The 27,975-nt window shown below is 38.3% G+C and overlaps 1 protein-coding gene across 1 annotated transcript; it reads left to right on the plus strand.

Moving 5' to 3' along the window:
* Positions 1-739: 739 nt before the first annotated feature.
* On the plus strand, positions 740-27,705 carry tcf25 (TCF25 ribosome quality control complex subunit). The gene is made up of 18 exons (XM_084718229.1): positions 740-1,045; positions 2,437-2,583; positions 2,703-2,774; positions 3,021-3,145; positions 4,674-4,739; positions 4,841-4,923; positions 7,274-7,404; positions 8,089-8,188; positions 10,684-10,777; positions 10,894-10,986; positions 13,502-13,607; positions 13,768-13,927; positions 15,743-15,830; positions 16,674-16,832; positions 17,330-17,420; positions 18,407-18,486; positions 18,639-18,714; positions 26,590-27,705. The coding sequence occupies exons 1-18, from the start codon at positions 833-835 to the stop codon at positions 26,755-26,757; spliced, it is 2,052 nt and encodes a 683-aa protein (XP_084574355.1). The 5' UTR covers positions 740-832; the 3' UTR covers positions 26,758-27,705.
* Positions 27,706-27,975: the final 270 nt, after the last annotated feature.

The following is a 27,975-nucleotide window of genomic DNA, read 5'->3' on the forward strand; positions in this document are numbered from 1 at the left end:
AGTGTTTTATTTTGGACTTCACATTAATCAGAGGTCAAATTAATACTTAATGTTCTCTCAGTGTTCCCTCTGATCACAAATGTGAGGTTTTCTTTTGTGCACGTATCTCTACCTCAGTCCTACAAACTGTTGGCTATTTGGTTTGTTTACAGCACAGAACAGAGGATGCTCTGTGTCAAAACCTGCTGTAAAAAACCCAACTGAGACAGATGTTCTGCATCACTAAAGGCACTGGCCTTCAACAGGTTGTCGATGACCCCTAGGGCATCTTCAGTTACTGCAGAGAGCCTCCAAAGTTTTGTTTGACCCCCCACCCCCCACATTGTATTTGTTTGTGTGTGCACAAACACACAAACAATGTTCTCATTCACCCAGGTCATTGTAATCTCAAGAAAAGATTAAATCAAAGGCAACTGGACATGTTTAACTATATGTCTTTGAGGGTGTTTCGCCTCTCATCCAAGAAGCTTCATCTGTTCAGACAGCTGGAAAATAATCCCGCTAAAAATTACTATATTGAGATTTACAGTAATAATATACGATAATAATAACATCTTTTTTCATCAACATCGTTTTTTAAGTAATCTTAATTCCACATAACATATCAAAAATATTCTCCATAGGAGAAAGAGATAGCTCTTGATGCATTTCCTCGTGTGTCCTGTGGGGAGCAGTAACACGCTCAGCAGCGTTGAAACACGTAGAAGAAGAAGAAAAAGAAACCAATGGAATAGACCCTCATAGCATTGGTTTGTTGTGTCTGTTAGCTACCCAAAAAAAAACTACTTTAATCGCGAGTATTGAATTGTATGTGTCCCATCAGCAGTGGACCATGTCTAGCCGGGCTCTGCGAAGGCTCAGAGGGAAGCAGCGGGGTCAGGAAACCCTAGACCTCGGGGATCTAACTTTAGGTGACAGTCCGGAGGAGGAGCAGGCTGCGGTTGAAGAGGAGCAGCTGGACACGGCTGCGACCAACACTAAAAGCACCAACCGAAAGGCGAAGAAAAACAAGGCTCAGAAAAACTTCACCAACATTTATGAATTGGTAAGGTGGCGTTGTAAAAAAACTTCCATGCTACTTTATTATAACGTTATTCTGAGTTTCTTCCTAGCAACGGTTGCACTGTAAACCTTGCTAACACAAGCTAGCCACGTAACGTTAGCTCATTTCTCAGCTTATTTAACTGAACTCATACACTAAATCGTTAGCTAACAAGTTGTCTATCACAGAAGAAAGTCTCTGGAATGTAACTCAGTCTGTGTCACTCAACTCAAGAGAACACCACCAGCACTTTACCAGCCCTTCAGCTGACACAAGAGTGACACAAAATGGAGCCTTTTAAATAAATATTGCACATTATGCAACTTAACCTTTCTAGCTTCATTTTTTTTAGGTAAACAGACCTATTTTGGACAGAATGGATGTAATTGTTCACAAATAATAAAGTCAAGTTGATGGTGCATTCATAAAGGCCTTGTCTGTGATAAAGACTATATCAGGAATGTAGTAAAACTTGAATTTGAATTTAGAGGAAACATAGCCAGTTGGTTTGAACAGCCATGGCGTGAGATTTGCTTTATGTTATAGGGCTAAGGATCACTGTAAATCAAAACATCCTCTCATTATTTATTAATTTGACAAAATGACAGTGTTGGTAGTTATGACACAGTGTCACCAAAATCTTAGGTTGTACCAAAAATTCAACCTACGATGAAGTCCACAAAAAGATATTAATATAGATACAAGATAGAGCAGTCTTTAAAAAATCCTTTTAACTTAAAGTGATTCTGCTTTCCTTCTTTAATAAATTAGAAAAAAATAGCCAGCCATGACCTGCATGTGCAAAAAATTATCTTTGACAATGAACCTTTGAATTATGTATTGTAAAAAATGCACAAATCAGTAGCAGTCATTTCTAACAATCAAACAAAAATAATGAAATAAAATAATACTGTAAATACTGTAATATCACAGTAGATATTGTCACAAGCCAGCATGGTATTAAGAAGTTTGTTTTATTGTGATATCATGAAATTTGATATATTCTTACATCCAGTAGGTAGTAATAGTTACGACACAGCATTATGTTGTATTATTTGTCATAGCAGTATTTAATGCATGAGCCGTTTACCCCAACCACTTGAAAGGAAGATTTATTCGGAGTTCAGCTTTATAAAGACTTTAAATATGAACATTTTATTGATCATTTACTTTCACAGCAAAGCATCCAGTTTGTATATCTCCCTGTCTTAACATCTTAAACACACCAATCCTGTCTATGTGGTTAGTATTGAATGATTTTTTTTTTGGGAGATGTTGTCATAATGTTGAGCAAAGTTTTTTGCAATGGTCCATCTAGACATGGGTTTGTTTTTACTCATGTTAATCAGTGCTTTACTGAACACACCTTCTTGCCAATTTCAAATTTTTACTAGATTGGTGATGCAGACAATGAGTCAGAGAAAATCTCACCTGATGAAGAGACAGAGAAACCAGATGGAAGTAAAACAAGTGTTGTGGACAAGAATGATAACAGAGACACTGAGAAACCAGACCAGAAGCAAGAGGAAGCATCTACAAAGGTAAAAATAAATCAATGTGAGAAGTATGTCTTTTCTGTGATCATTTCATTTTATTTTTGATTTTATTTTTAATTTACATCTTTGGATATGTGAAACTGTGATCTCTTTTTGTTAAACAGTCTTTGTCTGGAGACAAAGTTAAAAAGAAGAAAAAAAAGAAGAAGACAAAAGTAACATCAGAAGATGGCAAGGTAAATGTGTTGAGAGGGGACTCTATACTCGCTCAGTAGGACAGTTGTAAAACTATAATATAATAGTCCAAGAATTAATGGTCACTTTATTAATATGCTCATTATGACTTTTTAACCTTATAAAGTATAATAAAAAAATTATTATAGTGCATGCAAATAAGAATGAACTATTCTCTCTCTCTCTCTCTCTCTCTCTCTCTCTCCCTCTCTTTCTCTCTTTCTCTTTCTCTCTTTTATGACTTTCAGGGGGCTGCACCAGATGATAACATTGATTTATTGCTGGAGAACCTGGAGTGGTCAAATGGTCTGAGTTTGCAAAATGAGGATTGTGGGGTGTCCGACAGAAGGTCTGTGCTACATGTGGAGCATAGGTAAGACACAACTTCTCTTATTTAAAATAAATGCAAAAGAAATAGATCTAGATCACATATCCTTTTTTTGTAAATTGTTTCACCACCTAGACTTGACTTGAATGGTGACAGAAGCATTAATCTGTACATTTACATGCACGTAACACTCTGGTTTCCAGTGTTCTCTATTCCAGTAGTTATTGTATTAAATGAATTTGAGTTGTTATATGGTTCATAATAAATGCAGTTATACATGAATTTGTTCATTGAAATAGTAGTATAAAAATACCACTTGACCATTGTAGAGCTGAGTTTGGCACTGGCCATGAGTCGCCTCACTTACTCATGACGTATAGATTATTTCTGTGATTCCTAATTCCCACCATGTGGTGGTGCTTGGCTCACGCAAGAAAAGTAAACTATTTGAAAAGGGTCCAGCTGCAGTTTTACAGACCCACTTCACTACACGACACAACCCCCTGACGTCTTTTCCTAAAGCTTCCCAAGTGATTTTGGTGCCTAAATTGTCCTGCTTCAAGGAGTGTATCATGAAGACAGCATGTCTTGTAACTACTGTGCATTTGCAGACAGACATACGTGAACAATTTGGAGGCTGTGTGTCTGAGGGGATGCACTACGGTGAATCAGCACTAATTAAAACTTGTTGAAACATGTTGCACATCTAGCCACGCAAGCAGTGATGTCAGTGCAGACCGTAGCTTTGCTGTTTTCAGTAATGCAGCTGTTGTGGTACAGGGCACACAGTTTGATCACCTTTTGGTAAGAAAGATTGCCTCAATTAAATGTGCAAAATCAGCTCAGCCATTATGTCATTGATAGAGGGTCTATAATATCTGCTCAGTGAACAACTATTAAGAGAACCCTTATCACTGATAAGTATTTTTCATATAATTACATGGAAATATTATCTGCCACTGTTTTTGTTCATTGACACAAGATACAGTTATACATGTAAAAGTTGACTTTACTAACTACAAAGCAGGAAAAATATCAAGCAAATTACAGTTTTGTTTTGGTTCTGTCACAAACTATGAGACTTGGATTGGTTCGATTGCTTATTTACAGAATCATGGTTCCCATAAATGTACTACATATGGTTTAGGGCTGAATAATTTTGAAAAAACTTAATTGACGAGATTATTTTGACTGATATTGCAATTGTTATATGATTTGCCACATTAGAGGGAATTCTAATTTTTACCAATGATTTGATCATTATTCTCATTCCTTGTACAACATTAACATGATTATGGTGTTATTTTACAGGGATCTGTATCAAACAAATATGCTTTCTTAAGTCTGTACAAAATGGTGTGTAAGTCAGAACATCTCTGCAGTACAAAAGTATTAAATTTAAAATGCCATCTTGCACATATTTTACCTTTAACAAGTATTGCGCCTCCTGAGATTTGAGAATTGGAAAATTGCAGGAGGCCGTATTGTGAATGTATTTCCTCTGCTGGCTTACATTGTCATGTAGGTCATGTGTGTCTGGAGCAGAATGTCATTCTTTGTGTCAAATCACTAGGAATCTCAACCCAGAGACGGAGTTGAAACGATATTTTGGGGCTCGAGCTGTTCAAGGAGATCAGAGGTAAAAAGAAATGAAAAATGTAAGATTCTTTGGATTTAAATGGCCCATGCCCTCTTTATATATTCAATATTTTCTTGTACTCCCTTTTTTTGTTTGGACAGACCTCGTCAGAGAAACAGGCAGTTTCACCACAGCACCTGGATGACCAGTCTTAAGGACAGCTGGCCTCGCTTTACCCGCCCAGGTAGGCTTTTCCTTACTGTCATCTGAATTATAACTTGTGCCTTTTTTTTAAATATAGAAATTCAGGCTGAAACCAAGTTTCAAGTTTCTAGTTTTAATGACTGTCCCGTCCTGTTGATTTATCAGCTGTTGCACTAATAGAATAATACAATTAAAGATTATATTTTATATGAATGACTTGACTGTTTTTCTCTTGGATGTGTAAAAATGAAAACACTGTGGGCTGAATTTCATACACTTACAAACACACACAAAGTTAGTATTGTTATGACAGTTTCTCCTCTGTTTGTCCCTTTTACAGATTAACCTTCATCGAACTCTTTCATGGCATATTTAGTAATAGTTTAGTAATGGTAAGAGTTAGGCTCTTAGCACTTTTAGATGTTTATGCACCTTTGCACAGGCAATGATTTGTCAATGATGAAAACCTTGAACTACCTCAGTAGCAATTTATGCTTTTCTATTTAACCAGCATAACATAGCCTTAAAGTTGCTTGTGTCATACCAACGTCAGCAGAAAGACCGTCTCATGTTCACTCTGAAAGTCACCATTGATTGTATTGTGTAATCTTTCTGTTATTCATGCCACAGTTAGATCCAATAGATATCATTTTAGGTAAGATGACAAACCTGGCCTGATCTCTACACACATCGTTCAGACATTTGCTGACTCACCCAGACTTCATTATAAAATTCAGGCCCAGACTTTATTTTGTTGAAAAACAGCTGATAGCAGTTATGTACATTATGGTGTAACTATATTACATTACTGCTAAAATCTAGGATTTCTTGCTTCTTGTTATAAAGCTCTCTGTGATTTATACAGTTGTTCGACCATGATATGCCATGATTTACACATATAGAGTAATGACGAATCTTTGGAAGTTAGCTTCGCTGTGGTTACCCCACAAAAAAGTCCATATTTTTCAATTGGATTTTGGATTAGTGTAGAAAATAGGCTCTGTGACAAAACTAAAGTTCATGATACTTTTTTTATGATACATTTTGTTCAACAAGATAATCTTCACAAATTAACACTACTTTTGTCACCAGAAGTAAAAAGGTAACCTTAGACTATAAACAAACTACACCACAGTCACCTGACTTCAGTGTCACCACCACTAAGTAACTAGTGTTCAGCATGCTGACATTTTATGTCTCTGACAACCACTGTAGTCTCGTTTATCCACTTGTTAGCAGCCGGCTTCTTTTTTTTAAAGATACATTAAAGCTTCAAAATTCACATGTGGGGTATTTTATATCGTAGAAAAACGTGCACATCTCTTAAGCTTTTGTTAACTTCAGATTTCAGGCATCTAATCAAAACCCCATTAAAAAGAGCTGCTGACTTTGAGATCAAGGGAACCAGAGGTTTGAAAACGCAAACAAATTTTGGGGTTTTAAGACTAATTCATGCAGCACTCTATTTTAGCACAGTCTGCAAACAGCATAAAATGTTCAGAAACATGTTAAAAAAAAATCATGTTTATTTTTTATTTAGAATATTCAAGCAGTAATTTAATATTAACTAAATGGATGCATTACACACAGACTTCCTGTCTGTTAACCATCTGCTTCAGTAGGCATTTGTTCATGAAAATATGTGTTATTGATTTACAATCACAAGGGCTGTAGGAACACAATCAAACATGATATACAAGTCACAACTGTAACACTTTTGTTATTAAAACTTTTTGTGCTTATGAGATATATTAAAACAATATAAATTACAAAAACCCATTTTTACGTAAGATTATTCAGGTCTATTAGTGTGAATTAAATATATCTTCACCTTGTATTATGCATGAACTATACAAATAGTGGGCAAAGTTTGCACGTGTGAAAAAGTGAAGCCCATGCTGATTTGCTTTAAACCTACAGATTTTCAATTGGCCAGCAGGGGGCAACGCTACTAGTTGCAAAATGAAGTCAAAATGTATGTAAGTTTATGAGAAAATGGCCCTACTTGTCACTTGATGTATCACCTCAAGTCTTCATCAATACAACATGAAGTTCATTCAGTAAATTGTGGTTCCATTTAGAGTTAAATAGACAATAAAATGAGGTATGCCTAGCTTGTGATTGATTAGTTGCTAACAGTGTGTCTCTGGTTCTCAGTCAGATACACTCAGGATAGAGGAGTAGCAATGCATATCCTCCGCAGCCAAATGCTCAAAATATGGTAAATTCTGTCTCCAAAAATGAAACAAGATAGCAACGAAAATTACGCCAAACTTTCAGCTTCAAAACTATAGTCCACAAACAAATGGTTAATGTTACGGAGGGTTTACACTTTGTATCACCCTGCTGTCTTGTGTTGTTGTTCTTAACTCTGCTTGACGTCTTTACAGGAATGTCGATGACCTTGCTGCAGTCAAAGGACGGCATTCAGTACTTCACCTTTGAGCACAGTCGGGACTACCAACAAGTACAGTTCAAGTTCCTAGATGCTGTCGAGTCCATGGATCCCAACAATATTGTGGTAAAAAAAAAAGAAAAAAACAGTTTATCTCTGCTGTGCACTTTGGTGTCAGTGAGTTTGATGATGATCCAGTATTATTTTACATCAACCTCAATATTGATGTTACCTGGAATCCGTGAAATTATTAGTTATGTGGGATGGGAAGACTGGTCACAGGGCAAGAAACCATTTTGTTAAATTATCATTAGTGTAAACAATCAACAACTGAAATTAAAAGTCCAGTGTTTACAATTTATGGGGCTCTGTTGGCAGAACATGTCAGGAATGGAATATAATATTCACAGATGTTGTCATTGGTGTACAATCGCCTGGAAACTAAAGAAAAGTGTTTTTATTACCTTAAAATGGGCTGTTTATATCTACAGGGGGCCTCTTTCACAAAGGTCACCATGTTGAACCACCATGTTTCTACAGAAGCCGAGAACAGACAAATCAAACACTGGTCTAGATAGGTTCCTTCGTGTTTTTTCACAGTCCAATCGGTCCAGAGACCAGTGTATTTTGTACATGGTCCCTGACAACTAAACCATGTTGTAGCACAGATAGAGTAACCACATGATCTGTGTGGATGCATTTTTATTACATTTTGACCCAGGTCTCATACTGTAATCCCACTTCTTCTGTTGAAATCACATTCTTTCTTCTGCCTTCATGTCTTTGTCCATCTTCTCTTGATCTCTCCAGGCCCTGCTACAGCTCAACCCCTACCACATTGATTCGTTGCTGCAGCTCTCTGATGTCTGCCGCATTCAGGAGGATCAGGAGATGGCCAGGGACCTTATCGGTGAGGTTCCATAAACTACATCAGTTCTAAACTGTAAATGTGTTTGGGGCCCAGCAGCAACCCAGATATCAACTTGATAATCAGTGTTTTAAGAACCACATGTAGGGATTGAGTATATATTACCACAATCAGTTTAATACCAATTGATTAGTGTCGCTTAAAGGCAAACCAACACTATCTGTTGTATAAAGTGTATGATGATTAGTTTTATTATACTTTTTAGCTCTTATCAAATATTGAGAAGAATAGTGTTGTTAAAAGTAAAGTGACGTAAAACAGTATACATGCCCTGTCCCAACTTTTTTGGAATGCGTTGCAGGTATTAAATTCAGAATGAGTGTAAATTTACCCCCCCCCCCCCCCCCCCAAAAAAAAAAAAAATATATAAATGAATAAAGTTAATTAGTTTAAATAGTCAATATCCTGACTTTGCACTGGATTAAATTGAATATAGGTCACAAATCATTACATTCTGATTTTACTCACATTTTACACATCATTCCAACTTTTTTGGAATTGGGTTGTTTCTAGAGAGGGCATGGGTCCTCCTCCACAGAGGTCAAATACTGCAGCGTCATGTCTGCAGTAACCCCAGTTGAACAAATCAAACACTGGCTGTAGATTTGGCCTTTTGCATTTTGGCAAGTTTTGCAGCCACCATACATTCTCTTACATACTTGAAAGGGAGAATAACACAAGGTGTTTGCAGTCTGCAAGGTTAGCACTAGATGCCACTAAATCCTACAGCCAGGTCCTTAAAGGATTTTTATGTTGCAGTGCTACCTATTCAAAATGCATTTTAATCATATCGATATTATTATTAAAATACTTGTCGTCATATAATATCACTTACTACATCTTTTATATTTTAATGTTGTTTACATTTTTATTTGTTTGTTGGTAAGCAACATGATAGTAATCAAATTCATCTAGTGGTAATTAGCTCAGGACCCATCCTCACAATTAACAGAGAAATAATTGGAAAAATATATTAAAAATATATTTGTTGATCTCTGCATTGAAGATGCTAACTATACGCATCACAACATGAAGCCAGTCTCTTAACTGATTTTGGGTCTGTGGATATTGTGTTGTGTTCATCAGTAATTGTCAGATTATCAAGCTAAATAATTGTGTTTGTTTTTGTGCTGAAGGTCACTGCGCTTTTGTGCATTTTAGATGAACTACAAAACTTCCTTTGTAAAAAGTCAGAGTTCATGTTCCATGCAAAGCACAATACTAGGTTTATTATCACAGGCCCTCTCTGTGAACGGATAGCTAAAATAGCTCGTGTAAAAGACCAGAGGGATAATTTAACAAAGGGCATTTGTCTTGTTCCCTTGGTGATGTATAACATGCCATCAGTTGAACTTTAAAGGTCAAGTGTGTGGGGATCTATTGACAGATTATGGCAGACATGTAATGTTATATTCATAAGTTAGTTTTCTTTAGTGTATAAGCACCTGAAAATAAGAATTGTTGTGTTTTAGTTACCTTAGAATGAGCCCTTTATATTGACAGAGGGTGCATGTCCTCTTCCTTTTGGGCCCACCATGTTACACCACCATGTTTCTACGTCAGCCTAGAACAGAGAAACTAAACCCTGGCTCTAGATACAGTCTCTGACGTTTTACATGAGTTTCACAGCCGCTGTAGGTTCTCCTACATGCTAAGAAGGAAAGGGTGTTGAGATATGTTTGCAGTCTGCAAGCTCATCTTTACACGCCACTAAATCCTACACTGTGATCCGCAAACATAAAACAAAGAATTAAGACAGTAGTTTTAAGTTCAGGGGCCTCATGTATAAAAAATGGTCTTAGATACTGAGCTTAAAAAACCTTGCTCATGCAGGTTCTAAGAAGCACATTTATAAGTTACACACCCGTGATCTATAAATCTCAAATTAACTTAGAATTGACAGCACCTGCCTTACAATCAGCGATTTTCCCTGTGTAATTCTGACAGGAACAGCCATCAACAAAAACAGAAAAACAAACTTTTTGGAAGATGAGATCTGTGAGACCGTAGAGGAGATTGAAGCCAGACAACATGTATTTTTCAGTGGACTATGACCAACAAAACCAACTGCGTAATTCCTGTCACATTGGTCATAAAGCTAAGGCGAAGCCTACCTCAGGTTTGAGCAAATATGCACCCAAAACTGCAATATTTTTAAATCTGTTGGAAAAATTACTCACATTAAGTCTAGACTGCTTAGCGATAAGATCATTTGTATGTCTGAGTTTATAAATCAGTATTTATATATGATTTTCTGTGTAAGTCATAAGTCCATTTTTTAAAATGAGGCCACTGGTCTTTTTGATACAACACCTTCCTGGTAACGTGATTATTTGGAAGAAGAGCATAACTGACTGAGCCCAACACATGCATTATTTTTTTTGCTGTGTTAAGTACCGCTTTCTGTACATTGTTCATTACCCAGATTGCTGCTGCTTCAGTGAAAATGAAAATGCTTTGTTTATGTTGTTTTCCAGAGAGGGCCCTGTACAGTTTTGAGTGTGCTTTCCACCCTTTATTCAGTCTGACTTCAGGCACCAGCAGACTTGATTATCTGAGACCAGAGAACAGGTTGGTTGGTTCTTTCTTCTCTTTTTGCTTTTGTGAGGCATATGTATGACCCCGCATTACTTAAATTGTGTTTGAAGAATGCAGAAATTCAAGGATTCAGTAATCTCTGTTTACAGGGCATTTTATCTGGCTCTTTATAAGCACATGATGTTCCTGGAAAAGAGAGGATGCCCACGGACAGCTTTGGAGTACTGTAAACTGATCCTGAGGTAAGAAGGGGAACACTTAAGCAGATAGACGAGCTATAAAGTTGAAGGAAAACAGTAAAATGTATAGACAGAGACCTATAGATAGACACACTTCTCCATTTAAAGGTCATCCAAAACATAGCTGTTACCTTGGTTACAGATATTACTCTGTTTATGACAAACTTATCTCCTCTCTTCCCATTGTCTCTGACCTGCACTCAAAAAGAGGGAAGGTGGCAGTTCAGACACTGTTCTCTGTTGGACATCACATTGAAAAGTGTTGCATATGATCACATGGCTTCCTTGCTAAACAAAAAGAACTTTATTTCTCCTGAATAAAACAACCACCAACAGCAGTCATCAGACCTGTAAGTTATTTCTCAATGAATGATAACACAACTATTTATTTGGAATCTGCCCGTGGTGATCAGCAGATGAGGAAGTTGAACATTTTATCTGTTAAGATGCCTTTAATTTATAGGGCAGCTGAAGATATGATAGGTTAGGAGGAGAGAGAGTAGGAAAAATGACATCCAGCAAAGGGCCGTAGGTGGGAGTCAAACCCATGGCCGCTGTAGAGGACTCACATGCTCAGTACTTGGGTGAATGCTCTACCAACTGAGCTACCAGGCCACCCTGGTTTTTGTTGTTGTTTTTGTTTTTTTTAAGACGTTTGAAATATTTTCACCATTTAATAACCTTTATAACAGTGACATAGTGAAATACTAAAACAGCCAACTTTTCAGCCCTGGTGGTATTATTGTTGGGTAGCTGTGGCAACAAGTGTTGTGTTGAATTCTGTTTCCCCGTCGATATATGTTCCCCCTCACCTTACTCTGTTAGGCCTGACCACAGAGGGCACTGCTACCAGAAACACTGTCTGACAGTGGAACATGCTTCAAGACAATACTGGATAGCTTTCCATCTCCTCAGAGTCAGAGCCCCACTTCCTGAAAACAATAAATAAAATGAGTAAGAAGACAGGAAGTTGTTACAGTTTTATATTGAGTTTAGGAACAGGCATTAGGGTTGTGCAATATTTTAAAATTTCCCAACTGGCGGCAGTCAGCCCATCGACCGGTGGTTGCCAGTATATTGCCCAGCTAGCAGATGTGTGCAAGTGGCGAGTTCACTTTGTTATGTGCACTACATACATTTGCTAAATAAAACAAAGAAATGGGTATAAATTAAACATTCTTATACCCATTTCCTTATTAAACAGAAAGATACAACCACACACCTTCTGAATCAAAATTTCTCTCTTTTACCAAACTATGTCAAGCTTAATTGCCTCGTTAACTCACTGTTAAACCCACTTAATTCAAACTCAACTGAAAAACAAGGTAAAACTCACCAAAACCTCCACTGTGCACTGTTCCATCAATCACCAACTCTGTTTTGGTTTAAATAAATCTATAATGCACTACAAAATAGTCTGGCTCTACAGCCTGTTTACCTCTCATTCCTCTTCCAGCTCATTGCACTCATTCTTGGCTCAGTGGTTGTGTAGTGTGCTGCTGCATGAGTGTGTGTCACTGAGCGCCGGCTCTCACTCTGTAGGCCATGACATTAGCAATACGAAATAACAAAAACTGCCCAAAAATGTGAACCAACATAGGACTCAGCCCAGTAACATTAGAAGAAAACATTAGGAGAAAAAGCATGATAAAGTCAAAACATAAAAAACTATTTCCTCATCAAACCCCAATATGTAAAACAAAACCTCCGATGCCATGATGCAACAGTGTCCACTTACATATGGCTCTTCCCACACGCTGCTGCCATCAGTCTGTCATACATTGAGCTTTACAGCCTGTCCATATATTGGTCAATGCTTATCTGTGATTCTCATCAAACTCTGGCTTCCTGACTTCATGACAGCTATGTTCTGGTCCTTTTGTAAAGTAGTACGTGGGAATGAAAGCTGACAGCTGTTCTGCTCCAGTCAGCTCTGATTAAATCACTGTTAGCTTAAAATGCCAGCATGATTGATGGCATAATCTTAAAAAGCACTTTTTGAATTACATATATGATATGATTAAATCTGTTGATCCACTGCTTTAGAGAAAAAAAAAAACCCTTGTCCCTTGTTTTTTGGACAGAAGCCATAGTTGGTATCATTGTCATGCATGCTCAGATAGCATCAAATGCATTGTGTTGGATTTGAAAGAAACCAGAAAAATTACGTTATTTAATTTTCAGTAGCAATTTGTGCACAGCAGACTGACAACAGTTGTTACTGAAGTTGGTCAGCTATGGAAGCTTCAAAATTAACTCTGGAGGCAAATAGCAGAGCGGTGGTGTTTTTGTTTGATGGTTTGTGATACCTCATTTCACATAAAAGTCTGAATTTAAGCTAAATGTCAACCATAACCGGCTGTACATTTTGTGGACAGAGTAGTGTTTAACACATGCTGGGAGTGCTTTTTCTTATATTCCACTCTGGAGTGTGAGATGAGACTTATACTTGTATTTGAATTCAGATATTTGGTTGGTCTGCCTTTGTAGTAATCATTTGCTTGTGGTCTTTTATCAGTTTGGACCCGGACTCTGACCCACTCTGCATGCTCCTGTTCATTGATTTCCTGACGCTGCGTTCCAGACAGTACCAGTCTCTCCTTCAGTTATATCAGGACTGGGAGGTAAAGTGTGCTATCATGGGCAGGTGTGTGTGTGTGTTTTTGTTAATGTGTGTGTGTGTGTGTGTGTGTGTGTTAGTGTGTATTAGTGTGTATTAATGTGTGTGTGTTAGTGTGCCAGTGTTAACTTTTCAGTCTGATACAAAAATGGTTTGTCTTTCAGGAGCACAGAAATCTGTCCCAGCTGCCAAACTTTGCGTTCTCCACAGCACTTTGCCATTTCCATCTCAGTCAGCAGGAAGATGTGGATCCTGAAGAAAGTAACAAAGAAAGACAGAAAGCTGACCAGATGCTGCAGAACGCTCTCATTATGTTCCCTGGAGGTTAGTCATGAACCACCACCAGTATATCAATATTTAGATATGACTGCCCCTCAATCACTTCTTCACATTGTTTATTGCATTGCTATAGTAGAGCTTACTTGCAATTCACATCCAAGGAAACTAAAAAAAGGACATGATACAAACATTATAAAGGCTAAAACACACCACCATTGGATGCTGCGTATCAAAAGAGGTGGCCGTCAGACTTGTGCCTGTGTGCGTTGTTGCGGCACATCATGTCACTTTCCTATTCCCAGCATGGCCGTGGCTGAAAAAAATGCCTTCTCCCCCTGAGAAACAACTGTTTTGTGCTTCAATATAATGTTGACCCAACTACAGATGTTATTAGTATGTTGCTTGCTGTGGTTTCAACTATTCCACTTGTGCCCCAGCCCCACTCTCTGCCTTCAGCTGCCTGCACGCTTTCTCCCATTGCAGCTCTTCTCACCCTTTGCCTGCATGGCAGCTAAACTTCCTCACCTTGTGTCGGTTTCTCATGTGTGTAGAACACTGGAGAGACTAGAGTCTCTTCATATACACACGTTCTGTTTGGCTTCACTCGACTCACTCTGCTCATAAGCCAAGCATGGCAGAGATTCTCAAGTCAAGGTTTTATTATGAAGCAGCAAAATCGGGAAGTGTTGTTTTCACCAGCAGTAACTTAACAGAACTCTCATCAACTGAAAGTGAACATAACGAAATGTTAAAATAAAGTCGAAATGTGAAAGTACAAACAGTGACACAGGAGAGAAAATGAACTCTGAACCACACAGATTTATGAAGAAATTAGAAAGTAGTGCAACCTGAACACACAGTTACTTCTCTGCTCTCCTGCACAGACAGGAGCCCCATCTCCCACATGTATACATGAAGGCACATTATGTGTACTGGCGCACTGCAATGCTGCACCGGTGTTATGTTTTATTAGCCTTAATGCTCTGCTTAGTGCTCGTTCTATTGAAGCCTATGTGAGATTTATATTGAAGCACACTAATACTCGACATGTTGACATGGAATGACCTTTGATGAAGAAATGTCTCTAAAAAAACATAAAGAATACTGACTGATTTTTCCCAAATGTACACATTAGTTTATTTGCTGTTGGTCTTCAAATAATATCCAAAGATGATTATAGGCACACTTTACAGGGCAAATAGTGAGTCAAATTAAAATGTTTGCCTTGTTGATTAAGTTGCAAATGAAGTGCCACTTGAAAATATTGAGTTTAGTCTTCTCTTCCTTTTATTTCAATCCGAGGCTGCTTTACAACAATTGACATAGCTTAGAATAGCTAGGAAATATCAAATATTAAAATGAAATGTTTACAAACCTCCTTTAATTAGGGCTCGGAGTACATTTAGTTAGAGTACTCTCACAGTTAGATAACTTAATAATGGTAGTCAGTTGCTGACTTCAATCACATATAACCTATAGAAGAAGCTCCAGTCAGTTATAAATGTAGCATAACACTAACATAGCTTGATACAAATAAGTTGTTGAATTACCATACAAATGAAGCGAAATGTACCTTGAAAACATCTGAAACATTGGATAAATAACAAAACACAGAAATACTAGTGCCTCTATCACCTGGTTTGATAACCTTTGAAACTGAGAGGGAAGAGATGAATTATTCTGCCCATTCATCATAACACTGGCTAACCGTGTCGACAGCTTTCAAGTGTGGCAGCAAAATTCATTAAGACACTACACTCTGACTCTTCCTTCTTTTTTAGTGTCCTTGTTCACATCAAGAAAGTTGTGAAAGATGTATATTTTCACTCACTTTTGTTGCTGTAAATATGTTTTCTGCAGTCTTGATGCCTCTGCTGGACCTGTGTAACGTGCAGCCTGATGCCACAGTCACTGCACATGCCTTCTTTGGCCCAAAGAGTCGGATAGGGTAATGTATGCTCTGTTTGTTGTCTAAAATGTTGCAAATCTTGCAGTTAGTGCCATGAAACTCAGCCAGGCCTTATTATAGTTTTATATTAAGATTATGAATCGGGTGAACATGATCTCCCGTGGAAGCAGATGTAAACAAACCGGAGACAGACGCTGTGCAACAGTTTGCTGCAGTAAAACTTTGCCTTGAGAAAAACAGATGCAGAAGTTAAGAGTCTGGATGAGAAAATGTTTGAGGAGACACATCAACACAGGTTGTTTATTCTTCAGCCAGAACAGGAAGTGAGATTTTAACTGCCCCTCTGTGAACAGCAGTCTGCTGCTGGCTAACATTAGCTTGAAGAACTAGAGAGTTTACGGCTGTTCTGTGACATTGTCAGCTGCACTGTCTCGTTGTAGACTGTGTGTCTTCTCCTTATCCAGTTCTTGGAATCGATTGCTGACACCAGCTTCAAGCAAGCATGTGTCTGAGTGTGTGTAGCTGTTAATCATTGCTGTGGTGATATCACAGTCAGTTTGTCTGCTGCGCGCATGACGTGATCATCGTGCAGAACACGCGTGTGACAATGGCCGGCACAGAATCGGATTTGCAACGCTGACCGGCCGGTCACCAGTCAGGGCCTGTCAGGTGAAAACCGGCCCTATTCCGAGCATTGTTGATATCATTCATAATCCAGTAATGTATAGTCATAAACTACAAGAAATATGTTATATTATTGCAATAAATCTTGTCATGGGTGTTATTGTGATCCTTGTCTTGTGTCTGTTTTGCTTTCCTGTTGTGTTTTTCTCCACCTCCTCTTCCCTAACTGTAAAACCTCATCCTTCCTCCTGTCTTCAGGCAACCCCCAGCCCTGGCTGAACTGACGGCGCTGTATGTGGGAAGGACATGTAGTCTGTGGAGGGAGGCAGCAGTGATGCTGTGGCTGGAAGAGTCTGTGAAAGAGGTGCTGCGTCGAGTTGATACCAAAGACCCTCTGGTAGAAGACTGCCAAAACAAGTAAGATCTGTGCTCCCAGTACACTGCGCACACCAAACTTGTGACTGAAATGTTATGTAAGCCAGTGTGTTATTACAGTGTTCCATTCAGGGAAAAATAAACTGTGCAGCATTTTTACTCAGGTGCAATATTATTTCATACCAAACTGTGCAATAATTATATTTTAAAACTATTTGCATTTGTGTCAGCGCAACCACTCAGGCTCTTTCTCGTGTATATTCTTTTTACCATTTTTATTATATGTTTTTACATCTTGTTTTCTTATTTACTTATTTATATACCTTGCTGTTTACTGTTTGCTTTATATCTTGCTTTTTTGTTGTTGCGTCTGTTTTTATACTATTCATTTTTGCATTTGTAAAAATGCAAATTTCCCCATTGTGGGATTAATAAAAGATTATCTTAATTTATGTGTTATCTCAATGAGCTGCTCTGCTGCACACATTTCTGTGCAGTTATAATACATACATTAGCATACCTTCATCACTCTGTTTCAGGAGAAAGCAGAGGTACCAGAGTGCACCAAGGAACATCCATCGTCACGTTCTCCTCTCTGAGATCAAAGAAGCCACCTCAAGTCTTCCTCTAGTGAGAAACCACACTTAAACATAATTCACTGTATTCACAATGTCCTCAGTCCACTCAATAATAGACTCTAGAGGTGTGACTAGTATTAATAGGTTCAAAATTTACATAGTAAATCAAAATTTCCTCACAAACCAGAGGAGTTGAACAAATTCATTAGCACTCTACAAGAAACATGTTGCCTCTCAATCCCTGAGGTCTCAATTTTAGATTGTCTATTGATACAGCATATATGAAGGCATACTTTAGTGCTTCCTGGTTTGTAACTCACATTTTACGCTACCAATCTTTGGATCAAACTCAATATAACAGGGATGTCCATGTTGTGGATTCAGAGATTTAGCCCTCCATAAGTGTAACCACATGAGCATGAAAGATCAAACTGTCGAAAGCAACTTTTCCTCTTATAAATTTGTTTTTGCATGAGTGTAGTTGCAACTATATATAAAATCTTCCCTGCTATATTTTGTAATTTGGTAAAAGACTCCCATTGACTACATAGGTCACCACCCGTGCATTCGCCTCCAAAACTGCAATAAGAAAAACTACTTTGTGGCCAGCCACACCTTCTTTAATTTAAGATTAAGACCAGACATATCTTGTAATGGGATCAGTTTATGGGATTTGTCTGGCTCGTGACCAGTTAGCCAACATTTTGTAAACAGTCTGATTGCCGACTAAAAGTTGTTGCAGTTGGTTAGTTTTGAGGGAGTTTTGTGAATTATGTTAAATTATGGAATTATGGTCACACAAACCAAAAAGAACATCAAGAAGAAGTGCAAAATGCTTTTAATGATTGTTGGGACAACTGGTTGTGAAACTTGGCCAGTAACTTGGTTTCACATCTGACTTCAACAGAAGCCAGATGTGAAACCAAGTCAGCCAGATGATCAACAGAATACCTATACATCTGGAGTATTCAATATCTCTGAACTCATGCATCCCTGAGGATTTGACTCTAATCTTGCTTATTTGTGTCATACCCTCAGGAGGTGACCAGTCAGCCTGTGATGGGCTTTGACCCTCTGCCTCCGCTGGACTCAGTGATATCATATACACGACCAGAAAGGTAATGACAGACATCGTGTGTTGTGAAAGTCCATCATGCAGTCAAAAGAAGATGCAAATATTGTGGTCTACATACTAACAGGTATTATATCATCAATTTGCTTTTTACTTTTTAATGAGATTTCTCTGTGTGTGTGCTTTGTCTGCATATAGGCAGCATGTTGGTGCGTCCAATGAGAGTACACTGTCACTGTTTTTCCGGTCTTTGCTGCCAAACTTCAACCTTCAGGTGAGTTGCATGGTGGCTAGGCAAGATAGATCAGGTAGGAAATAGGTCTGAAGTAATGAAATGATTAGCACCTAGATTCTTAAACTATGGTACGTGTCCCACTAGTGCTACCCAAATTTATGACAAGTGGTACCCTGAGGAATCTCTTAAGATTTTAAATTGAAATAAATTAAAAACAAATAATCAAAATAGTACAAAATTTCAAAGGAAAATACTTACATTATGAAATGGTTGAATTGTAGTTTAATATAGGTTTTACCTCTGTAATATTTTTGTTTCAATATTAGTCTGATACATAGGCATGTTCTTGCTCACACGGCGCACATACGTAATCAGTGATTGATAACAAGTTAAACTGTGATGGCAAGATAGCAAGCAGAGGTAAAATGAAGAGACTGAAAGTCAGTGTGCCTGTGTTTTAAGGCTGGGATGATTCACTTATCTCTCTGTTTGATAGTATCACGATACTTGGGTGCTGATTCGATATGTATTGCGATGAGTTCTTAAATATTGCAAATAGATATTACCATTTATGGTGATTTTTGTTCTTTTTTTATCAATAGGCCATGAGAAAAAATGGAATTGTAGAGACTGTATATCATGAGTCCTATTTCCAAAAACTGCACATCAGTCAGTCATTTATGCTGAGTTCTGTTTCTATTGCTAAAAAGTAGGAAATAAATCCTTTTTGAAGTAAAAAAAAAAAAAAAAAAGTTGTTCCTGCTCATCATGCTAGTACCATGAGAAAACAGTACAACAAAACAAATAGAGCCAAAATAAATAGAGACCCTCAAAACTGCACACAGCACAAAGAGTATTTAAATTAACATTATTCACATATGAAGCTGAATTTTAAAAATGTGAATTTTGAATTTTGACCCTTTGAGGTTGTTGTAGCTGGTCAGCGTGTAGCATTGAAGCCAGAGAAATAGATTGAGTTAGCAGTGTGAAGTCAGCAACAATTAGTTTCCACAAAGCAGAACAAAGTATAAGCACACACGTTTTATGTTAAGCATGTGAAGTAAAACAGATCTGTTTTTTAAAGATAATATTGCAGCAATGGTAATTTCTGTTAGCACATCAAAGGGAATTCCCTTTATATGTTAGCATGGAGCTAAAGGACAAAACACTAATTATTTATACATATAAAATCAATTCAGGAACTGTAAAAAAAAATAAATAAATAAAAACAAAAAAGAATCATGATACTTAAGAGAATTTTTTTTTTTCTCCAACCCATAGTGTGTTTGAGGGGCTGCCCCTTCTGGTGTATGAGGTTACAAAGGTAACCCCAGTTCTCTGATAACATGAGATACTGAGCGAATGTTTTACAGAGAGCTGAATTCACAGACAGAGAATCATATGATTAACAGCTGTGAGTCTGCAATTGAAATAAAATGACACTCTTAGAAATAGTGGTTTCAAAATGGTTCTTCTTGATGGGCTGAGGTTCTAGACCCAGAACTCTTTCATGTATAAAGGGTTCTTTTTAAGACTAAGGGTTCCATTTTCATGCAAAGAATCCTTTTTGAAAGAAAAAAGAAAGAAAGTATTGAGAACAATTTCGGGAAAGAGGACAACTTCATCAATTCATTGTACTTATGATCATCTATGGCAGAACAAATTTTTCTTCATCTGGAGCATATTTCTGCCTCATATGTTGAATACAGTGTGATTCTTTGTAGAACCCTCAGAAGAGGGTGATAGGTGGAGATCCCCCTGAGTTCAAAATGAAACCACTGCAATAGAAAGGGGTTCTTGATAGAACCACCTGAGTGGGTTCTAGGTGAAACCACTGAAATATAAAAGGGCAGTCAGGGGTTCTAAATGAAACTTTTGGTATGTGAAAGGGTTCTGGGTTAAACCCCACTAGATGTGTTGTAGATTAAACTTATGCTATGTAAAATGGTTATCAGGGTTTTAGATGAAACCATTGGAATGTAAAAGCGTTCTCGGCCCCCAGAGTGGGTTCTGGCTGTTAGATTACAACATAGAATTTTTCTCTGTAAGACCCCTCATAGGGGGTATGTTGACTTCTAATTAAAACCCTCTGATAGGGTTCACAGTGGAAGGTTCTGCCAGGAACCAAAAAGGTTTCCTCTATGAGGATAAGTCAAAGAAATTTATGTGGTTGTAGTTAGCTTTATTTCTAAGAGTGTAATTTTACTGCACCAAATTGTGTTAGCCCACAGATTTTGTGAATAATTTGCCAAGAACTGACCTGCCCTGGTTATCTTCCTCATGTGCTCTGATTCTTGTGAGACACTGGGCTGAGATGGAAGATTTCTGTTTATTTTACCATCCAAAAACTATTGAAGGAGCACAAGTTGTGTTTTAGATCATGTTGTCCATTGTTTTAGCTATTACTAAAGCAGTACACAAATAGACCCATTTAGTTGCTGGACCCCGCAAGGCAGGGCTGGTTTACACATCTGAACTGGTAAAACATCTTGGAAATCATGTTAATAAATTCTCGCCTGATGGATTATTTCCTTCAAAGAGTCATAGTTACCCTAAGGGGAGGACAACTGGAAAAAAATGAAGAAAGCATATGACTTTGTCACAGTCAACAGTCTGTCCACCATTTCCCAGTGTATTAATGAAGACCAAAACAATAACAACATTCATGTTGTTTGTGGCCTTGGCTTTGCAGTCTCTTTTTCACTTTCAGTGTTCAAGTTTGATGTTCATATTTATTTATTTTTCCTTTATAGGGCTGAGTTACAGAGCCAAGTCATCAAGTTCAATTTGCCATTATAATGCCAATCTTAAATGTTACCTGTATTTATTGGGAAAAAATTTAAAGTATGTTTAGTGTCAGTTGAGCACATTGCATTTTTCTGCTTACAATTAACAATTCACTCCAACATTAACTGACCTAAATATTGAACTCTATAATCATTGCAGTGTGCAACCAGTCCTGCAGTCTATATTGCAGTTGGGGTGTCTTTAAAAGGGAAATTGAGTGTAAAATACACAGTCATCAGAATCTGTGGCTGAAAATCTACTTTCATGGACTGTCATTGGGCACTGAAGTAAAAGTTAACTGTTCTTTGGAAGGGTTTACTTGCATTATTATGGTATTATCCGTCCATCCATCCTCAACCGCTTATCCAAAGTTGGGTCGTGGGGGTAACAGTTCCAGCAGGGCACTCCAGACATCCCGTTCCTTGGCTACATTAGCCAGCTCTGGCTGGGGGATCCCGAGGCGTTCCCAGGCCAGGGTAGAGATATAATCCCTCCACCTAGTCCTTGGTCTGCCCCCTTGCCTCCTCCCAGCTCCTCCCTGCCTGGAACACCTCCCTAGGGAGGCGGCCAGGTGGCATCCTTCCAAGATGCTTGAACCACCTCAACTGGCTCCTTTCTACGCAAAGGAGCAGCAGCTCTACTCGGAGTTCCTCACAGATGACTGAGTTTCTCACCCTATCCTTAAGGGAGATGCCAGCCACCCTCCTGAAAAAAAACACTTTGGCCGCTTGTATCCACGATCTCGTTATTTCGGTCATGACCTACTCTTCATGACCATAGATGAGAATAGGAACAATGATTGACCGGTAGATCGAGAGCTTCGCCTTCTGGCTAAGCTCTCTTTTCGTCACAACAGTGCAGTAAAGCGAATGCAATACTGCTCCTGCTGCTTTGATTCTCTGGCCCATTTCACACTCCATTGTCCCCTCATTTGAGAACAAGACTCCGAGATCCTTGAACTCCCTCACTTGGGGTAAGGACTCATTCCCTACTCGGAGTGGACAATCCACTGGTTTCCTGCTGAGAACCATGGCCTCAGACTTAGAGGTGCTGATCCTGATCCCAGCCACTTCACACTCAGATGCGGACTGATCCAGTGAGTGCTGGAGGTCACAGGCCGTTGATGCCATCAGAACCACATCATCTGCAAAAAGCAGCTTTGCAATCCTCAGGCCACTGAACTGCACACCCTTTCCCCCATTACTGTGCCTTGATATCTTGTCCATGAAAGTTATGAACAGAATTGGTGATAAGGCACAGCCCTGACGGAGGCCAACCCCCACCGGAAAGGAGTCCAACTCACTAACAAGGACCTGGACACAGTTCCCGCTTTGGGCGTAGAGAGATTGGATGGCCCTGAGCAGTGACCCCCTAACCCACATTGTCCCTCTTCAGTCCGAGGTTCGAATATCGGCTTGACCCTCCTTTCCAGCACCTTAGAGTAAACTTTCCCAGGGAGGCTGAGTAATGTGATGCCTCTATAATTGGCACACACCCTCTGGTCCTCCTTTTAGAAAAGGGGAATCACCACCCCAGTCTGCCACTCTTTCAGCACTGTCCCAGACTTCCATGTAATGTTGACGAGACGTGTCATTCATGACAGCCCCTCAACACCCAAAGCCTTCAACGTTTCTGGGCAGATCTCATCAATCCCTGGGGCTTTGCCACTGTGGAGTTGTTTGACTACCTCAGTGACTTCCTCCAGGGGAATTGATTGATGGTGATCCCCCATCATCCTTAAGCTCTACCTCTACCATAGAGGGTGGGTTAGTTGGGTTTAGAAGTTCCTCAAAGTGCTCCTTCCACCACCGGATTTCCTCCTCATTTGAAGTCAACAGGGCCCCATTCTTGCTATATACAGCTTGGATGGTCCCCTGTTTCCCTCTCCTGAAGTGCCGAACGGTTTGGTGTTATGTTATCATTATATCAGCGGCATTAAAATGGTCTTCTGGGGCAATATATTGTCCAACAAAAGTAGCTATTGTGAGAGGCCTAGGTGATATTACATAAATTAAATTGCCAAGTCATCCTTAGTCCATATTGTCCCAAGCAACAAATGAGTGTTTGCTCTTTCCGTTCATTTAGTCCACGTTATTTGCTATCCCCTTGTTCCACCTGAATGGACTTCATTTTGGCCAAGATTGTGTGAAAGAGGACAAATTAACAGACAGACCATATGGCGATAAACACATAGAGCAGGACAGGAGGATCATTTTTAGTCCAAGTCTAATGGAACCTGATGTGTTCATTTCAGAAACATAAATTATAAGCCTCCACACTTTCTGGTACATTTTACAGTATATTTAATGAAAAGACCCACCTGCTGTTAACTCAGTTGTGGGCTTTTTATGTAAACATTTCAACTTATCAGCTCTCAGAGCCTCTCAGCTGAGTATTCACAGCACTCCAGTGGTACCATACGTAACAATGCAATTGCTGGCTCTTTTATTTGATTATCTGAATCTGGGTTTTATTGGATATAACAAATATAGATGATCTTAGTCCTCTAACAGGCTTCACCACCACCATTTGCTCTTGTCCAGGGAAGTAAGGGAGAGGAGTCCACTTAAGCCCGGTGATCGGTAATAATTACCTTTCAGGTATTGATTGTGAAAAATCAATATTAAGTAATATCAAAACTTCTCCAGTCAGACAATACCTACATTCAATTCTTTTGGTACCCAGATCTAGAAGGAAAATTACTATTTGTATGTTTTTGCTTGAAGCCAATCACTGCAAGCATTTTTTAATAAAGAAAAACCTTATGAAAAATGGTATTGAACAAAGTGCTTCATTAGTATCAGTATCTATATAAGGGTATTAGTCCCAAAATTTTTTGAAAAGATGCCTAGCTCTCAGTCAGCTGCAGCCCAAGCTACAGCAGACTGAGAAGTTATAGTTGGGTGACGAACACTGCAGTGTACAAACCATGGGATTTCAAGATATAGACTTCATTTTGCATCCTGTTTCCTTCCAGCAGTCAAATGTTATTTTCTTTGAACCTTGATGGCATTTTTATGTAGCCTTAACTGAGTGGTTAGCACAGTTGAGGCTGCCGAATGAAGTGGCTACCCAGCATCTACCCGTCTGTGATGGTGCCCACCTGTCACTTTAAGCCTTAATATAAATTAAACAGGCGAGTTATATAGAAATTCACCACCCATGCAATTGTCATGAACAGGGACATAAGCTACAGAGACCAAAACTCTTTTTTTGGACCAGTTGTAAAGATAAAATTGGACTGCACCTTGATTTCTCCATTCTTGTATACTGAGACTTCGATTTTTGAAGTGACAGAGTTTAGTATTTTGCATTATTGGTCTTGTACTGTAGTCCAATGATTCCCAAGCTTTTTCATGTCATGGCCCTCCACACTAGATGCATATTGGAATTTGAGAGGACTTTGTTTTAGGGGATACCCTCTCAGTAATTAATTCTTAGGTTTTAAAATATTTAAGTGTTTATTGTCAAATCAAAAAGGCCAATCATTTTTCTTTACTTGTTGTTTCAACTTCCAAAAAAGGTGGTTAATTAGGTATATTCTATTTTCTATTTATATTTTTCTTTTGCTCAGGACCCCCAGGAACCCAGCCAAGGAACCCTGTTGGTCTTTGGAACCCAGTTTTAAGACTATTGTTGTAGTCCACTGCCAGTGTGCAGTATAAACCAACTGCTGCTGTCAGACACATTGAACACTCATTGAACATCTTGTGCGGTCAGACATACATGTCTAATGTTAACAGATGAGCCCAAGGCATGTTTCCTTTAGTAAAGTTTCATTCAAGCTGATCATGTTATCCACTTATGGAAGAGGAAGAGATATAAATGGATAAAGGAAATATCATGAAGACAAATGAAGTTATGCTGCCAGGTTCTTTACTGTTAAAATAGAATTACATATGTGAAAACAACATAATATTATATTACGTAACACAGTCCTAGAATACTCTGTTTGAGGGTGCCTTGCATTTCTAAAAATAAATGTACTTTGTTTGGATTACTTTGCCTGTGTATACATCAAACAATAAACAATAAACAAATACAATAAAATCATTATTAATAATAAGTAACTTTATTTATAGAGGACTTTTTAAACCAATGTAAGTGCTTTGTTGAACCCAAATCAAAACATATCAGGGCAGAAATTAGGCAAATAAAATCATAAAATTGAAATGATACAAAATAAAATGGAATAAATTGCCCAACAATAAGAAATGGTAACAGTAACAGTAATAAGTAAAATTACTGCCTTGCTAACCTGTTGAGATGCAGTTTACGTCCATGTTTGTCCAGACTCATGTAATATACTGTATATAGTAAAGACTTTTAAGGAATTTAATAAAAGGTATTACGTGTGTGTGTTTTTTAACTGAAAGTTGGTGCTATATTGACATGTATAATTTGGGTGAATAATTTCCAGTGAGAAACATGTTGTCTTCACATAGAGACTATTTTTTATAGAGTAGTACAGATGACTGATATAGAACTTCAGGTGTTTTTGCAGAACATTATCATGTCACAGTTAAGGATGTAGACAACGAAAGAAAATCTTAGTCGACTGAAATTCTACTTACTCTTCGACTGGTCAATTAGTCAGTGGGGGAAAAAAAAACTGCATCTGTTATCTCTAGATTACCTAAATCCGCCACAATCCACTGAGCCTAAATCTGTACTACTCAAAGTTATACAACGTTACCAGCCCAAATTCCTGCAGTTTGATCATATATTTTCCACAAGTAGCTATACCATTACCTTCAGGGCATGTCTATCAAGTAAATTTAAATACAGCTACACACGCATACACACACACCACCAACAAGGGTCACACTGGCCTCTGTACATAAACAAAGCAGTTTTAAAAATATGTTACTGTTACTGGTTATGGTTTCTCAAGCCTCAGGCAGAGACTTCCAGCAATGTTTTTATATGACTAAATTTAAAAATATTAACAGTAGAACAAATCAAGTGCCCTCAGCAAGGAGAGACTATTGGAACAGGATTTTCTTAAAATGAACTTAGCAACACTAAAATTTCTTAGTTAATATAAAAAATATCTGGAATCAGAGTTCTTTCTATGTGCGTCCAATGCTGGTATAATCATTTTCTTATGTCTCTTTTCTTGTGAAGGGTGGACTGCAGCAGGAGGATGACATGGAGGTGGCTCGAGCGGGTCAGGAGCTGAATCAGGAAGTGAATCGTCTTATGGTGGCAATGAGGGACATGCTGGCAAACATCAGGTTTCAAGAGCCGCCGAGAGAGGACAACCCCTACAGAGATGAGGAGGAATGGGACTGAGAGAGGAGGGAAAGAGAGGTGGAGTTTTAAGTGTGAAGATGAAGAGGAATCAAATAGTCAAAGAAACTTAATAAATGTTATGACATTAAGGAAAATTAAAATATTTAATGTTGTTTATAATAATTATAAAGAGAGGGGGTGAGAGGACTCAATAGTATTTCTTTAATTGTCACAATTTTAGTGAATTAAAGTGAGAGGAAGAGATGACGTCTCTCTGCTCTTCTGCTTTAGGAGCATTGATTCTTTTTTTTCCTTTTTTTTTTTAGAAATACTCTTGGGCGATCCAGACAGTTGTGAATATGGGGAACTTAAGTCCAGAACCAGAAAAGTAACATTGGTCAGTTGACCATAAAATTGACAGTGTTATTTATAACAATTACTAATTTTGCAGTTCCAACATTAGTCATCTTCAGTTGAGAGGCACTAACATATAATGGGAGCAATTCTTCATTCTTCACTCGCTGGTTTTCTAAGAATTTTTCATGTTCACAAACAATGGACTGCTTTTTAAAATAAGAACAAATATGAAACAGTTTTTATTTTAAGTTGAAGTTTTATATCACAAGTTCAAAACTGGCTTGCCAACACTTAACACTGAATGTCACATAATCATAAAAGACATTTTCATTCTCACTGACTTGCACCAAAAGGCTCTTATCACTTGCAGAAAAATGCTTTGTTTGGAAATCAATTCAACACAATGAAGACCATGTTAACTGTCAGAGGCTTAAAAATAGAGAGGGAAAAACTGAAGGCTACTTAGGTGTGTATAACACACTTGGTGCTTTATTTGACCATGAAAATATTTAATTGCTAAATTCAGTGTTTTTAATCTGTTAAATCTGTTTTTGCAAATGGAATATTTGCCTCTTTTGTTTTGGGATTCATGTCATACCTGTCCAGATCTTTAAACATCTTTATTCCAAAGAAACAGACTCAAAGTTAATTTTTGACCTGCTACTGAGATACACCCCATGCCTGCAGACATTCATTATTGCACCACTCTCCAGCCCCTTCTGTGAACAAACTGCCCTCTGCTGCAGTCAAATATTTCAAATTTTGACTTATCAGTCCAGAGCACCTGCTGCCATTTTTCCTGCACCCCCAGGTTCATGCATAGTTGAGTCGCTTAGCCTTGTTTCCATGTCGGAAATAGAGAAGGCTTTTTCGCCTCAATTCTTCCATGAAGAGCACTTCAGGCCAGACTTCTCTGGACCC

This window comes from Lutjanus erythropterus, chromosome 1, assembly GCF_056507025.1.
Source record: "Lutjanus erythropterus isolate fLutEry1 chromosome 1, fLutEry1.hap2, whole genome shotgun sequence".
Lineage (NCBI taxonomy): Eukaryota > Metazoa > Chordata > Actinopteri > Lutjaniformes > Lutjanidae > Lutjanus > Lutjanus erythropterus.